The sequence below is a fragment of the Thermobia domestica genome, unplaced genomic scaffold (assembly GCF_964235325.1).
Source record: "Thermobia domestica unplaced genomic scaffold, izTheDome1.hap1.1 HAP1_SCAFFOLD_710, whole genome shotgun sequence".
Taxonomy (NCBI): domain Eukaryota; kingdom Metazoa; phylum Arthropoda; class Insecta; order Zygentoma; family Lepismatidae; genus Thermobia; species Thermobia domestica.
In genome coordinates this window covers 27,716-42,151 of record NW_027656420.1, presented here as the reverse complement: position 1 = coordinate 42,151, position 14,436 = coordinate 27,716, and the positions used below count along the sequence as shown (strand labels likewise).

General features: G+C 33.6%; 1 protein-coding gene across 1 annotated transcript in view; it reads left to right on the top strand.

Moving 5' to 3' along the window:
* LOC145677229 (5-oxoprolinase) overlaps positions 1-14,436 on the top strand; it is a gene marked incomplete at its 5' end in the record, with an annotated part of 77,279 nt that overhangs the window by 46,665 nt on the left and 16,178 nt on the right. Inside the window, 4 exon segments of the mRNA XM_081747819.1 lie at positions 2,680-2,792; positions 5,991-6,264; positions 10,525-10,769; positions 12,593-12,704. Of these exon segments, the coding sequence (XP_081603945.1) occupies positions 2,680-2,792; positions 5,991-6,264; positions 10,525-10,769; positions 12,593-12,704 (744 nt within the window).

Genomic DNA, 14,436 nt, shown 5'->3' with positions numbered 1-14,436 from the left:
GTATAAATTCAGTGAAAGTTTTGTTGCAAGGAAGAAGAAAATTTTTCAAATGTCTTTTTGGAAATAAGCAAATAAAGTATGTATATTTCTAACTACATGCATGGAATTTATCCTGTTCGAGTCTTTTGAACTATTATGATCAAAATGAATTGTAAGTTTCTCGGCAGAACATAGATGATAATACATAATAACAACAACAATTAATCATTTATATGTTTATAATTAAAATAAAATATATATGCTTAACTTTCCTAATTTATAATTAATCTGAGATCACTTTGTAAAATTTTGTTTTAATTTTAAACAAAATTAAATTGAAAAGTGGCAGTTACGTTGCGATCTTTGTGAAAAAATACACAAGACTCGAAGGGAGAGTGTCATTTACACCTCACAAAATAAGCAAGACTGTGGTAGATTGTGTAGCTTCAATGTATTTTCATAGGCGCAGGTGAAAGTCGAAAAACATTCAATCATACATATTAAGTGATTGATTCTCAGCGATAGAAGTTTTATATAATTTTTTTTCTCATTTACTATCTTTTAAAGTTTGGAAATAAGTTTAGTTAAGACCTTCTTTCCAACAGATAATCAATAGTGCTCATTTCTCAAAGTTCTAACTTACCTACCTTCTTTCAGCCTCCGTCCATTCTCCCATATAGACAAAATATTAGTGACTTTAAATGTTTTTCTTTCCAGCTATTTAATGGTAATATGAGTTATACATACGCGTATTATGGCTTTAGTACCAAGTATTATTTCGCACCATATAAAATATGAATGTTCCTTTCTATATAAAAGTTTATTGAACATTTACGTCGTTGTTCTAATGTCAACTGCTATAGCAAAAGGATCGTGTGGCCCCCCTGGGAAGGATGAAGTACTACTGTAGAAGCACATTTCCATTTCTATTTACTGTGATACTTGAAAAACCTAAAATAAATGTCCAGAAAAGTATTTGTAGACGTATGTGATCACTTCCCCGTCATTTTCAGAAAATGAACTGTTTTGTCAGTTAATAATCTTAAAATTTTCATAAATTGTCATAATTCAACATTCATGAAGATACGGTTAATTATTTGTTTATGTGTGGCAAGCTTTCTTAAGTGGCTATCTATTTTTAAATTCTCTTTCAATTATCTATTCAATCTGATGGTTTCTAAAGTGCCTTTTGTAATTGTGGTTGAAAAAATGGTTCAGAAAACCATTATTTCCACCTCAAAAGTCTGTTATTTACCTTGGTTCACGCAGAAATAATGTCACTGGGTTATTTATAAAGCAACAATTATAATTACGAACCAATTCCATATGTGTCTATACGAAATGCAAAATTTTCGAAAGAAGCTAGAAGTACATGATTCTTATCAAAGTTGTAATATGCCTTTTGGCTAATTCTAATAATATTTTCATAAAAATTAAAGGAAAATCTTGAACTTAATCATATCACTTGTCTTTAAATTTTTTCCCTCTATTTTAAACAAATGTTTCTGATAGGAACCAATTTTCTTTTGTTAGTATCTGTTTGTTTTAGTTTGACTTTCGTTATATATATATGTTGTTGTTGTTGTTAACACATACGATGCATCAAGAATTTAATTCACATACTAGAGGATAGAGGAAACATACTATCAGTACTGCTACTATATGGTATACGTTTTATCAAAATTATCAAAAGGAAGAAAGAAAAAAAAAGAAAAAAAGCTCTACCATTGTTTAGGTCACAAAAGTGTGTAATAAGGGTTATAGCTAGCAAAAAGCTATGTGTATGAATTACTGCTATTCCTAACTATTCTAAGAACATGCAATATTAACATTGCAATGTAATCTACGTGTATGAGATACTAACATAAACAAAAGAAGATTTTTCAGCGCTTTGCAACAAATGAAGAAGTTCATCATTATAATGCTAGAAAAAAATACATTCGCTTTCATTATTACAGCGTAGACGTTTTGCAAAAAGGCATAATACATATGGGTGCATCTCTGAATAATATATCACCTTCGAATGTTAAAGATGAAGTATCATTAGAAAAAATTTAAGAGGAAACTAAAAATACGTGTATGAATTGATTTTATTCAGTAAACTAGCATTTCTAATAAATGCAACGGTCTAATTTGGTAACCATGTATTTATCTAATCAGCTGTAACGTTATAAAAATACACAATGGATCTTAGTTAATTCTACTTGGATATTAATGGTACACAGGGTTAAAAGTGCGGGGTCCGCCCACCTCGAAAAAATATGTACGGCGTTCCTAAAAAATAACAAGATAGTCAGGGGAACGGCATGACCTCATGTCGCTACCTACCGTCCCCCTACCTTTTCAGATCCACTTTTACCCCTGGTGGTATATGAATGTTAATATTACAATTTATTTTTTATCTTTTGTGTGGTTGACTGGTTGTAATATAGATATCAATTAAAATGTAGATATTGCTAGTTATCTTGTCCCTCTTTCTAGTTTCAATGGCAAATTATCGCTTATTTGTACTTTTCATTGCTATTGTCATGTAATATAATTTGGAAACACATTGTCTAAAGAGACATTTATTTTACAGTATTAGAAGTATATTTACTATACAAGATACATTATAAAATTTTTATAGAAATCTTTTCATCTATGTTAACCTGAGATCAAGCATACATTTTAACAGAATGTCTAATTTAACATTCTCCTTAGATGCGAGTTCTTGGAGATGACTTCCACGAAGGAGATGTAATTCTTGCCAATCATCCTTGCGCTGGTGGTTCTCATCTTCCTGATCTAACAGTCATTACACCAGTCTTTTACCCGTAAGTTTTTATAACCGTTACATTATTTATTTTATACTATTTTTGCTTAAGTTGATTTGAATATTATGAACCTAATTTTCCGTTGCCGTCGGGTTAAAATAATCTCAACAATCTATGTTAAATAATATCAGATGAAAATGTAATGACAGTAAAATGTTTCGTGAATATGTATTTCTACTTAATATCCGCTAATGTAGAGTATTTTAGACATGCTGGAGAGACTCACATAATATATTTTTCTAGAGAAGATTTAACCATAGCAGTGCCGTGCCGTGAGGGAGGGGAAAAGTGAACGGCTCCGTGCGCCGAGGTAAGGTAGGCGCAAAATTCGGGAAAAAGAAAAGAAAAGAAGGAAAGAAGAAAAGAGAGAGCAAAAATGTTAATCATATTAGGAAAATGCATGTACACATATATAAAATGGAAGAAAAGAGTAATAAAATTGCTCAAAATCAAGGAAAAGCAGGGTTTATTTTTGAAATTTTTTTTTAGCTTCACACCAACCATGGTAGTGCTTCGTGGCTGGTCTGTCGACCTTATTTATTTATTTATTTTTATTTATTTATTTAACGGCAGAGTTAAGGCTATGTTTGCCTTTTCTTACACTCAACCAACTCAAATGTATACAAGATATGCGTACTACTATTGACATCGAATCCATAAAAATTACAATTACTACATTAATGCATATGTACATACACACATATATACCCCTACACACGAATATGCTTCCTTACATACCCCCTCCCCCATACCCTCATACTATTTATCATAAAAACAAGAAAACTATACATACAGCATACACAGAAAGATATATATGTATTCTTAAAAGTATACTACCTTACATTTCTCCCCTCCCCCATACCTTCCCACAAACCTAGTATTATAGATACATACCTCAAGTTTCTGTTTACATTTGGTTGCTACTGCTCAGCTTTGTTTTTTTTAAAAAAAAAGCATCATTCCCGAGATTGGTGTACATTGGCTAAGGCTATCAAATATTGCTTCAAATTTCTTTTGAATGTCGCAATTGAGGGTGAATTCCTTACATCTGGTGGAAGTCTGTTCCATTCTTTAATACCAGAGATTGTGAATGAATTAGCCATTTGATTTGTATTATGACGAGGTATCGACAGCAGTGTTGATCTGCTAGAGCGGGTATCACGATTGTGGCTATCTCTAACATACTGTAGTTTATTGTAAAGATATATAGGCACACCAAATGTCGAAACTTTAAATAAAATTGTCATTGATTGGTATTTATAGCGAGCTGGGATATCTAGCCAGCCCAATTCATTAAAAAATGGCGTCAAGTGATCAGAGCGTTTAAGATTAAAAACAAACCGAACACATGCATTCTGAACTCTCTGTAACTTTCTTAGCGCTTCTTTGTTTACGTTGCCATAAGCTCCAATACAATAATCAGTATGTGATAGTACAAGGCTTTGTACTATAGATGCCTTAATTGGATGAGGCAACATATTTTTCAAACGGTATAGAGAGTGCAGTGCACCAAACGCCTTTTTGCATACATGATTTATATGATCCGACCATAGAAGATTCTGATCAAATATGAGACCAAGATTTTTCACTTTTTCATCAAAAGCTATATGTGTACCATTTAATGTAATTTTAGGAAGTTCGGTGCTCTGCAGTCTGGAGAGGATATTTCTCGAACCAATGATGATATATTTAGATTTATTGGGATTTAGATCTAAATTATTAGATTGGGCCCAGGCACTTATCCGTTCCAGGTCTAAATTTATGAGTGAGATAGTGTCATTTATATCTCCAAGATCTGTCGAAGTATATACTTGAACATCGTCTGCATATAAGTGATATTTAAGGTGGCGAATTTGTTGAGACAAGTCATTTATGTACATAGAGAACAGGATCGGTGCTAAGACCGTTCCTTGACTAACTCCACAGTGCACTGTTGTCCATGAACTTTGATTGTCCAGAACAGAAACACGCTGATATCTATTCTGGATGTACGAACGAAACCATTTAACCGACGTATCTGTGAAATGAAAGAGTGACTTAAGTTTTGTTAAAAGAATTTCGTGATCGACCGACTGGAATGCTTTCGTGAAATCTAAAAGTAAAAGTATTGTGAGTTGTTTCTTGTCAATGCTTTCTCTAATGTCACCTGTAAGTTTTATAAGAGCCGTATGTGTGGAGTGTCCTTTTTTAAAGCCAGACTGATATCGACATAAGAGATCATGGGAAGTTATAAAATCAGACATTTGATTTAATACAATATGCTCCAAAACTTTCGAAATACACGGCGTCACGTTTATTGATCTATAATCGTTCGCTGTTATTGGTTGTGCTATTTTCTTGAGGGAATGAATGAGAGAAAATTTCCACTGGCTAGGAAAACAACCCGAAAGTAGAGAGGAATTACATATGTCCATTAAAGGGAACAGAATATATCTCATGATCTTCTTAAGGAATTGTAGTGGGATGTCATCAGCCCCTATTGAATTGGATGTATTGTTTTTCAGAGCTACCTCTATTTCTGAGACAGAAACCGTTCTAAATTTAAATTTTTCGTGAATGCTTGGGTTTTCGCGTATGTTTTTCATAGTTGATTCTTTTGTAACATCGTCTATAGTTGGGACCTGAGCAAAGTGATCGTTTAGTTCGTTAAGCGGAATGTGTATAGATTGTACGTCAGTCTGACGGTTTCCTATACCGAACATGCGTAACTTATTCCAAAGATATTTGGGGTTATTGCTTTGAGTGCATAGATCAGCCGCAAATCTAATTTTAGCAATTCGAACTTTTTGTGTACATTTATTTCTGAGGATTCTATATTCTTCAAAAGTATTGGCAGAACCACTAGGATTAATTTTCTTGGACCATTTAAATTTCTGACATGCCAAGTCCCGTTTTTTCATGAGCTCCAAAATGTCTGGTGTGATCCATGGGTTAGCAGGTTTTTTTTTAAATCTTTTGGCTTTTTTAGGTACCGTCGTATACTCTCACCACGGGCGCTGATTTTCCACGGCACGGCACTAGCCAATAGTGGACATCCGTTTGATTTTACTAAATGTTACTTCTTTTTAGATGGTATTTAGTAAATAATAGTAACATCTGTTGAAAAGTATACGTACAGTATATCATACTTTGCATAAGCATTTCTGTTGGTAATTGTTGAATGTGCTTATATATGTATGTTCTTTTTGTTTTTCGTAGTGGAGAACTAAAGCCAGTATTTTTTGTCGCAAGTCGAGGTCATCATGCAGATATTGGTGGGAAAACCCCAGGCTCTATGCCCCCTCATTCTAAATCGTTAGTTGAAGAGGGAGCTACTTTCAAGAGTTTTAAAATTGTTGATAGAGGTGTCTTCAAGGAAAAGGAACTGATAGAGGCTCTCATGAAACCTGGAGAAACCCCAGGATGTTCTGGTACTCGAAATCTTCAGGACAATCTTTCCGATTTAAAAGCTCAAATTGCTGCCAACAAGAAAGTAAGTTTGAATCTCATTTTTCGGATCAATCAAAATTAGTTGTTCTGTGCAATCAGTAAGTCACCAATGATTAATATTTATCAATTTATTTATTTATTTATTTATTTATTTTTAAAAGTAATATTGGGTCTTGTGAATAAAGTTGAGCAATGTGAGTTTACTCCAATTTTGGAGAGTTTACTTCTTTTGGGATGAATAAAGATGAGAAAGATGAGCAGGTTCTTCGAGAGGTCACTCAACGTCTGAGCAAGGAGTCAGAACTATTGAGATGGCTCTAATTTCGTATGAATAAAACTGAGATCTCTCTCACACTTCGGAGTACTCTCTCCAAAAATCTTGAGTTACCTTATTTGCTGACTCAAGGCGTGAAATGAAGACGTTTTGTGGAAATGGTTGTATGCAACAATGACAGAAAATATACAATAAGCGCAGAAACACTTTCGAAGTGGACTATAAAACTATCTATCGCTTCGATAAATAAATCGTGGAGTGGTTAAGTAATTATTTTCTACGCGAATCAAACGAAACTACAGGCGGCGGGTACTTACTAACGAACAGAGAAGGCGATTTTTTTTTTTTTTTTTTTTTTTTTAAGATACTTAAGTGATCCCAGTTTTCAAAGCGGAGTAGGGAAGGACAGAGGTATGGACCAGAGTACTGTGTCTGTTACATTTTCAAAAGTTCTAGGAAAAATAGTAGAGAAGGACCCGTAGTGGATAAAATTCCCATCAACTCTTGCTGCACAACAGACAGCAATTAATAAATGGCGCCAGCAGCACAATTTTCCGTTTTCTATAGGAGTCATCGATTGCACACATGTGGAAATTAAACGGCCTCTTGAACACGGGGATGAGTATATAAATCATAAAGGCCGTTACACTTTGAATGTTCAAGCCACTTGTAATTGTGACGAGGAATTCACGAGTGGGATGCTTCCTAACCAGGTTCTGTGCACAATTCGCGAATATGAATGAACTCAGCTGTTCGCATGGTCATGGCAGAAAACGGATCACAAGCCTTGCTTCTGGGAGACTCTGGATACGCCATTGCTCTTTGGCTATAACTCCTTTGCACAACAACAGAAAGGAAATTCAACAACTGCTTCACCAGGAAACTGTTATAAGAAAGATGCTTCGGCTAAGTGAAGCAACGATTCCCTATTCTTGAATATAAAATAATATTGTCAACCAGCAAAGTGCCTTCGGTGATTCTAGCCTGTTTTCTTCTGCATTATGTGGCTAAATATCTGAAAGATGGGGATTTTGACATTGTTGAGAGAGAGTTTGAAGAAGAGGACGCCTTTGCGAAGCAACGCGGGTTCGAATGCCGGTAATGTTGGACATGCTGTCTGAATTTTCATGGCTTTCCCTCGTCCCTCCATATGAATTAAGGACAGTGCTTTCATCAGAAGCTCTGTCAACTTCTCCTTCCTTTCTTTCTTATCCCACGGAAAGTTTAAAATTTGATGGTATGTATTCTTTGTTAATATGAAGGCCATAAATACAGTGAAATAAGATAATAAAATATAAATAAAATTATATATTTATTGGATCGTTTCATTAAACATGTGTACATTTAATTGGACGTTAAAGTGAAAAATCAAGCTCGAGCTCCCACACACGAAATTGACGACTTTGCATTATTAGCACATGAAGCTTATGTGAGAAAATACCTTCGAGAAAAATAACAGCGAAAGAAATATGTGAGAAATAAATTAACAGTACGAACTGTAGGCTATAGGCTAAATCTTAATTTTTATCTCACAGGGAGACGCTTAAACACATCCGTGGACACCATGTGGTTCGTAAACCCGATGTTAAAAATTCTTGCTTTATTGTAAATTGTTATATTTTAACCAGAAATAACTAAAGACCTTAGAGTAAAGTAGGCTTACCTTCAATCTCTTAATAGGTCTAACAGGATTGGTATCACCGTCCATAAGCTTCAGTAATATTTTTTTCTAATCATTCAGTTTTATTGGCTTGTTTCCCGCCTTTTCAGTCCACTTTCTTATTAAGCCTGGCTTTCATGTTAGCTACTTCTTATTCAACTGCGATTCTGTGACAGGGACACCAAATGATTCTTCATATTTTTTCCTAATGGTTGAAAATGCAGATACTTTTTCTTGTCTTACTTCTGGCAACATGGATTTACTAAATGTGATTGGATAATCTCTTATCATGTTCACAAACGCTTCCAAAGAAGCATCCCTTTTTTCGTAATTATCTTCTATATCCCTAATTTTTAATACGTTTGTTTGAATTATATAAACATTTGACAGACTACTTGCTTGGCCGTCTCGGCGCGGAGTGGAGCAAACTCTATGAGCATGTTTAGGTTATTTAGGAGTAAGTTCTCACAACTATGATAGTTTTTATTCATACGAAATTTGAGAGTTTGCTTATGAAACAGAGCTTGCTCACCTCTCTCATGAACAAAATGAGCAGAGTCAAGACTCATAAGACCCATTGTGTCTTCTTTTTATCTGCTAATGATTATGATTTATTATTCAGATTTCAAGATTTAAATATCATGAATAGTTTAAATTCCTAGATAGAAATATAAAGCATGTTTTATGCAGTTTTTCTTAATTGTGTAGTTTAATTTCGTATAAAATTTATGTTAATGTTGCTTGTATCGTACGAATATTTTGACTTGTTTTCTGTGTTCGTCACTCCAGATTTGATACAAAGTAGAGTCACATATATTTCTGAAAAATGTTTCGAACATTTCATTTTATATAATAGTGCGAAAAGTAACGTTAAATTTGCATGAAACGAACGAATAAAACAGATGCATACAGGATGTTTCTAACGGATTTGGAATCGTCATAAATTCCAAACATAGTCACGTTAACATGGAATAATTTGTTAAATGGAAGTCAGAATTTAAAATTTTGGAATTGCTAACATTGTAGTACCAACGCTTCACGATGAACATAATTGTAGCTGCATTCCTGTATAATTTGGGGACGCACATCCATATGGGTTTGAAACCAAACCCAAAGTTTAGAGTTACGTGTCGTTTCTTTGGAGCTTTCAACAAATTCTTTAAGAATACTGTCGCTAAAATGCGTACGTGCGAATATTGCGAGCACTTTTAGTTCCAAAATTAAAAAGAGCAGGCGTATATAAGCTGCTTACTTTCAACCAGACTCCCTCCGTTCAAATGAGACTCGAAAAAAAAAAAAAAAAAATTAAAAGGAGACCCATTTCTTGGCCGTATGGTACCCAAGATTTTAATCTTTATGGCCTTTGGTTGTGGAGCGATGTTAAAACATAACCTCCGAAAATATGGACATTATCCATATATGGTGAAAAAGTATATTTGATCTTAAAGAGAAAATTCATATGGAAATACAGAAAATTTCAAAATGCAGATCTTTAACATGCAATTTTGGGGTTTCAGTGTTTTTGAAATCAATACTACGTCAGGAGTCGAACAGTCTGGAGTTGAACAAATGTACGCCATTATCATTTTTTAAAAAAATTAAGAGTAATTTCATGTTGACTGTCCGCTGAAATTTATGCCACTTTCAAATCTTTTGGATCCTGGAAAACAATCTATGCTCTATAAAGTTTTCAGGAAGGAACATAAATAAATGAAGCGAGTTTTTTTAGCGTTTCTTCCGTGTCCTACTTAGTTTTACATTCATTCCATTGACGTTTCGAGAAGCTAGAAGTTTCCGTCGCCAGAGCGGTTAAAACTTTTTACTTGCTTTATTTACCTTATTTGAATTATAAGAAATAGAATAACTTGTTTTAATTGTTACGACGACGAAAATCGTTGTTATACTTTATCGAAATGTCAACGGAGTAGATGTAAAACCAGATTAAATGCGAATAAACACCAGAAACAATTCCAATTGAAATCAAATTGATATTTTTGGTACAGCCACTAATGAAACAAGATAAATATTTTCCACCCCAGTAAGGATATTGAAAAGAAGATAAACATTGTGCGGCTCGGGGGATAATCATGGTAAAAGTCACTTCCGGTGAAAATGAGTTATAAGGTGGAATTGTTTGGGATCTGTCCACAGAGCAGTATGTAGGTAGTTTAATTTAGGAAATGTACATGCGGATGGCAGAGGAGTCTTGTGTAGTATGTGTCATTGCATTGAATTGCATGGGAACGTTGAACTTTCTTTCCCAGTTTATTCAAAGGTTAGAAAATGACGCTTCTAGTCGCTAGTGCTTTCATCCTAGCCACTCAATTATTTTATCTTTGTAAACTTGAGTGTATAATATTTGTTTGTAGGGAATTCATCTTGTGTGTGAATTGATCGATGCCTATGGTTTGGATGTTGTTCAAGCATATATGAGTCATATTCAAACGAATGCTGAAGTCGCTGTCAGAGATATGTTAAAAGAAATTGGGAAAAAAGTATTTGCCACAACAGGAAAAACCACATTAAGCGTTGAAGATTATATGGATGATGGTTCTAAGATTGCACTCAAACTCAACATTGACATTAATACTGGAACAGCCATTTTTGATTTTAGGTAACGCTTTTTCTATAAATATACAGTATGTATTCGTAACATTTTGTTTAAAAATCAAAGAAACACATGTAGTTATCTTATATAATGGTTCTCTTATCCTCTATTATGAAAACGTTGGCAGCAAAACACACTATAAATTTTTCAGAACATCTGCTGTTTCCTTTACCAGTAGTAATTTTACGAAAACTGATATTATTTATTTGAAAATAGTGATCACTTTGATATATATATACGAAAAGTGAAATATAGAAATACAGAGAAAAAAAAGAAGTTATTTGTAAAGGAAACGTATATAATTGGAGATATGCGTTGTGATATTCAATTGTTTACATGAAAGAATTAATTTCTCACTGTGCGTATTTAGTTTTCTTGTCTGACTAGAATTAGAATATTTGTATGAATTTTTGTTTATTAACTAGATGGAATTACGGAGAACAAATTAATGAGTGACATCCAATATTTGTCTAAGTTTCCAATATCCATTAATTTTTAGTTTTAGTTTTAATGTAGAAAGTTTTAAATAACCATCTCCGTGATCTTTTAATGTGTTAAATCAGCGTTTCCCAACCTTTTTCAACTTGCGGCACACTACGGGTGTAACTTGAATTTTCGCGGCTCACTCATAGATATTATTATTTGCGAATATAAAATACCATGGTAATTTTTTTTTCTGTGATTACTGATCTTCCCACAGAGATGAAAGTTCGATCACTGGTTTTCCCCTATGCTAATTCATTATGCTTATTTTTTATTGTAATTTTAAAATAGAAAACAATTGCAATAAAATATAAGACCCAGATTTCTAAAAATACGCTTTCTTTTTCGAAAACTGTATCCAACCTTTCACTAAGATCGAAGATCACTAAATAACGAACGAACAAACAAATGTCTTGCTTGTACTTTTAACTTTGCTGTTTTAATCAAAACTGGTGCATATTATTGCAATCACACAGCTTGCGATGCGTCGAAGTCAAAACACAGCTGTTGAACAAAGTGTTCTGTCATTCACGTGCGAATGAGTGTTCTACGAACGTTCACTTGACGCGTATCGTACAAGTGCTTCCATTTCTCGGTGTCTGACTCTAAATTGAAGCGTAACATAGCCTAGCAGCTAACCGTGGAAATGTGTACGAGCCGAAATACTGTCTGCTACACAGTAATAGGCGTAGAATAATATATTACAATTACAGTAATTTTTTCCATGGTAGAAATTCATAGGAATGTGAAATACAAAAATATACATTTTTTTCCTAAGTCTTGCAATTTGGTTGCTATAGAATTAATAACTTTGTTTCGATTTCCTCGCGGCACACCGGTTGGGAAATGGTTGTCTTGTATATTTGTGCTACATTAAATACTTGGACACATCCGAAACCGCAGAATCACTGTACTTTGCGTTTCTTGTGTTCTTTTTTTCAGACTGTATGTTGCTTTTTGTCATTCCTATAAAATTCTGGAACTGCATATTTCTTAATACACTCCTTTACAATCTAGTAGATTTGAAAATAAATTGTTGAAATCCGCATAATGCTTCTCCAAGTTTATAGGAAATATTGTTTTAATACTGTACTGTACTGTACTCATATTTTAGTAAATCATGGATAGTACTTGAATACAGCTAGGTAATCCACTTAAAGTTGTGGATCCTTAGAAACATTCTATTTTGAACTAGCCTTGATCTTATTTTTGATCTTATTTTGAACTAACCTTGATTATATATGAAATCGATGTGAAATCTTGTCGATAGCAGATATTAGTAATAAAATATGCGAAATCAGTTCTTATATCTGTACTTAAATAACCACGTTTAACTATTTATGTAGTGGTTCAGGATACGAAGTTTGGGGCAATTGGAATGCACCTCGAGCAATTACTCTGTCATCTTTAATTTACTGTCTTCGATGTATGGTTGGACATGATGTGCCTTTAAATCAGGTGAGTGAATTTACTTCTATTATGTACTTTTATAGTGTTTAGAGTAGGGATGGCCATTTCCAGAAAAAGAGTTTTCCAGTTTCCGGAAATCACATTTTCCGTTTTTCCGAAAAATTTTCCGTCTTCCGATTTTCCGGAAAATTTTCCGTTTCCGTTTTTCCGGAAAATTTTCCGGTTTCCGGAAAAAATATTTTCCGTTTTTTCCGGAAAATGTAGCCATCCCTAGTAGGGATGGCCATTTCCGGAAAAAGAGTTTTCCGGTTTCCGGAAATCACATTTTTCGTCTTCCGTTTTTCCGGAAAATTTTCGGCTTCCGATTTACCAGAAAATTTTTCGTTTCCGTTTTCCGGAAAATTTTTCGTCTTCCGTTTTTCCGGAAAATTTTCCGTCTTCCGTTTTCAATTTTCCGGTTTCCGGAAAAAAATATTTTCCGTTTTCCGTTTTTCCGGAAAATGTAGCCATCCCTAGTCTAGAGTCGAGTGTATAGTCTGTAGGGCGCCTTTTTATCAACTGGATTTCCCAGATTCGATCTCTGGTGGGGATGGGACTTCTTTTTGCTTTTTCTATCCTTGTACCAATGCCGCTTAGGGGTTCACCCAGCTTCTGTAAAATGGGTAAAATGGGTACCTTGGAGGAGGAGGGGGTAAGGTTTTCCTGACTGTTTTACATTGACATTCTCCATATTGATATAACGTTAGAAGTAATAGATATTTCCGTTCGGAAACGTAATGCCAGAAAATTTATAATACTTAAATTATAAGAATACAATGAGGAATTAAAGTTTTTATCGACGAAGTTCGGTTCCATTACTCACACCCGGGCAATATAAACATAAGCAATCAAGACACTACTCTTGGCATTACATAATTCTTAATCTAACTGGAATGAATTCAGTGTTATTAGGACAAATAATAACTTGCATTCCAAACCATGTTCATTATCCTACATTATATCACTCATAATTAATATGTGATTTATGAGAAATTTCCTTTCTTTATAACTAATTAATAAAAGATACTTCTGCATTAAGAATATACACCTACTTCTGCATTAAGAATATAAACCAACTAATCATAATTCAACTTTTTATATGATATAAACAATCATAATATTCTTCTTCCTCCTGTATATTATAAATTTAAATAGTACCTTTTGCCGTCTCAACTAATAATTTTCCTACACCTATAACGTGATTGACTCAATGAGCCATAATAATTTTTGAAAACAATAGAGTTTCTAAAATCTGAAATATTATTAATTCCACATTTGTGAAATGAATGTCAAAATATATTCCTTTTATATTCATTTTCAGCCATTAATCAATACAATAAAATACTCGTTATAGAAAATTAGGTATCCCCATATTGAAATCATAACCACTGGCATTTATCCATAGGGTTACTTGAGTTCCCAATAGTGGTTACTGACTCGATTTTTTCCTAGCATAGTCAGTGCTTCAACAACATAGGACTTAACCCCTTAACGTCCAAGGGACATATTTGTCCCATTTCTTTGAAACTTCCTAAAACTGAAACAGATCATTGAAAACATTTCATTTTTTGTATCGTGGCTCTTAAAGGTACAAGAAATATTAAAATAAGCTTGATCTTTGCATTTATGGTTTTGCAACATTACCAGATTTACTAGAAAAATTTGTTTTCTGTGAAACATCAATATGAAATTTTAAAATTTTTCATAAAATTTAATTTTTTTTCGGAAATACATTTATTAG